This window comes from Hibiscus syriacus, unplaced genomic scaffold (genome assembly GCF_006381635.1).
Source record: "Hibiscus syriacus cultivar Baekdansim isolate YM2019G1 unplaced genomic scaffold, ASM638163v2 tig00012180_pilon, whole genome shotgun sequence".
In the NCBI taxonomy this organism is placed as follows: Eukaryota; Viridiplantae; Streptophyta; class Magnoliopsida; order Malvales; family Malvaceae; genus Hibiscus; species Hibiscus syriacus.
In genome coordinates, this window is record NW_024062267.1 from 29,468 (window position 1) to 31,522 (window position 2,055).

The window sequence follows — 2,055 nt, forward strand, 5'->3', positions numbered from 1 at the left end:
AAAAACATTGAAATAAGTTTTGGATTGCACAAGATGATTGTAGTTCTCACTTAGGCTTATGATCTTATACCATTACATACAATTACATATGTAACTATTGCACAGTCACACAATCGCTCTTATCATTTTCATGAATCAAGAATCATGATTATACGACTATGAATATGATCGGTTTCCCATATAAAAGCTATAGATTTTAAAGAGGTATAGATAGATCTCTTACTCTTCCTTGCCTAGAAAGAAAGAATCTACCACTTGAAAATGATCTCTTCATTGCAGCAGGGTTCATTACACATTGCAACACACTCATTCTACTGCTAATCTTACTGCTATCTCCCTCTTGACCTGCAACTGAAACTTGGGTTTCACATAAATGGTCCATAGAGATTGACCTTCTCATCTGTTGAACATAATCTTCTTCTCTAATATGAATCACGGCGTCTCTTTGCGATTCTTGTTCATCATCTAGATGTTCATTTCCTGGAGGAGTTTCCGTCACCGGGGACGGCAACGGAGGTGCTGCTGAAGCAGTAATAAACACTATATTAGCTCGACATAAAGGGCAATTGGAGTGAGACCTAAGCCATGTATCAATGCAGGGGTGATGGAAAGCATGGCTGCATTTAGGCAACAACCTTAAACTCTCATCATCTTGGAACTCGTTGAGGCAGACCGAGCAATCAGTTCCTTCGACGAAACCATCACCCTTTTTGTATCTGAAAGCCGTGATGGACTTGATCAAAGCCTCATCCAATCCGGTAGTCGAAATCTGCCACGGCTCATGTGCAGATGGGTTGTGATCATCATCTTCCACTACTTCATCGGTTCCATGATCATTCTCTCTTCCACTAATGGACTCCACCCTCCCACAATACTTTGATGTTATTGTGTAGTAACTCACCAGAAGAAAAGCACTGGCCAAAACGCCGCTAATGGCAATCACAAGAGGGGAGAAACTTGGGGGTGAATCATTACCGGCAGTGAATTGTATTGGAGGTGGTGGAGGGTAGATGATGTAGCACCATTGAGGACAATACAAGCTACAAAAACCTCGGGAACAGTCTTCGGTGTTCACGTATGGCACCCAGGCTTTTGGGTTACCAATAGATCCCATAACAAAATCAGTAACAATTCCAAAGAATTATAGCATATAGCCAGAAGCAAAAGAGCAAAATACAATTACACTGCAATTGAACAATGCATGTGCAGAAGAACAGCGTATAAGTAAAATTTGTTGAAGAGACAAAGAAAAGGGTGGAAAAGCAGGTTAAGTACAAAGGGATAGGGACCTACATGGAAAGCAAAGACAGAGAAAGAAGCAAGACAGTTCCTAATGGGGTTTTTTTTTTTTTTTGCTTCTTTATCTTTATCTTTTATTTGTTTATTTATTCCCCCCTTCTTCTTTAGCTAAAAAGAGTACTGACATAGTTTCACCATTTTTTTTACTTGCAAATAAAAAGATAAAAAAGAGTGTTGGTTACCTAGGAGACTCTAACCATAAAAACGAATACGTTTGCAAATGCTAAATGAATATATTGACGAAACGTTAAATGAACATGTTGATGAACATATAAATGTAAATGTTCGCGAATATTAAACAAACATGTTCACGAATACTAAATGAACAAAACATAAACAACTTCAAAAATAAACAAACGAACATAAACCACTTTAAAAGCAAACAAACTGATACAAACATAATCTTATTCATTCAAACTTAGTTTATTTACGACTCTACCCACCAAAATCATATATTATGGAGTGATCCGTAAGATTTGGTAAACCAAATAATCTAACTTGCTTTTTGCTAAGAGAATTTACCTCATACTGTCCTAAAGTAGGCCATGACCACATATTTGCAAAGGTAGGTGTCGTAATCAGTTTTCGCCCGGTCACGAATTTTTACTTGGCGAAAAAATAAAATAGATAAATAAATTATTTTGATTTAAAAAATGTTTTGGGAGTCGTCATTGATCTTTTTGGGTTAGGTAGGTCAACTACTTAAAAATAATCTTTTAAAATAGTTTTTTAAGAAAACATAATTTAAAAGATAAA

The 2,055-nt window shown here is 36.5% G+C and overlaps 1 protein-coding gene across 1 annotated transcript; it reads right to left on the reverse strand.

Annotated features, from left to right (window-relative positions):
• On the reverse strand, positions 1-1,335 carry LOC120205124 (E3 ubiquitin-protein ligase Os04g0590900-like). Its single transcript, XM_039205049.1, has 2 exons — positions 187-1,335; positions 1-94 (listed from the first exon to the last, which is right to left on the reverse strand). The coding sequence occupies exon 1, from the start codon at positions 1,112-1,114 to the stop codon at positions 197-199; it is 918 nt and encodes a 305-aa protein (XP_039060980.1). The 5' UTR covers positions 1,115-1,335; the 3' UTR covers positions 1-94; positions 187-196.
• Between the last annotated feature and the right edge of the window lie 720 nt (positions 1,336-2,055).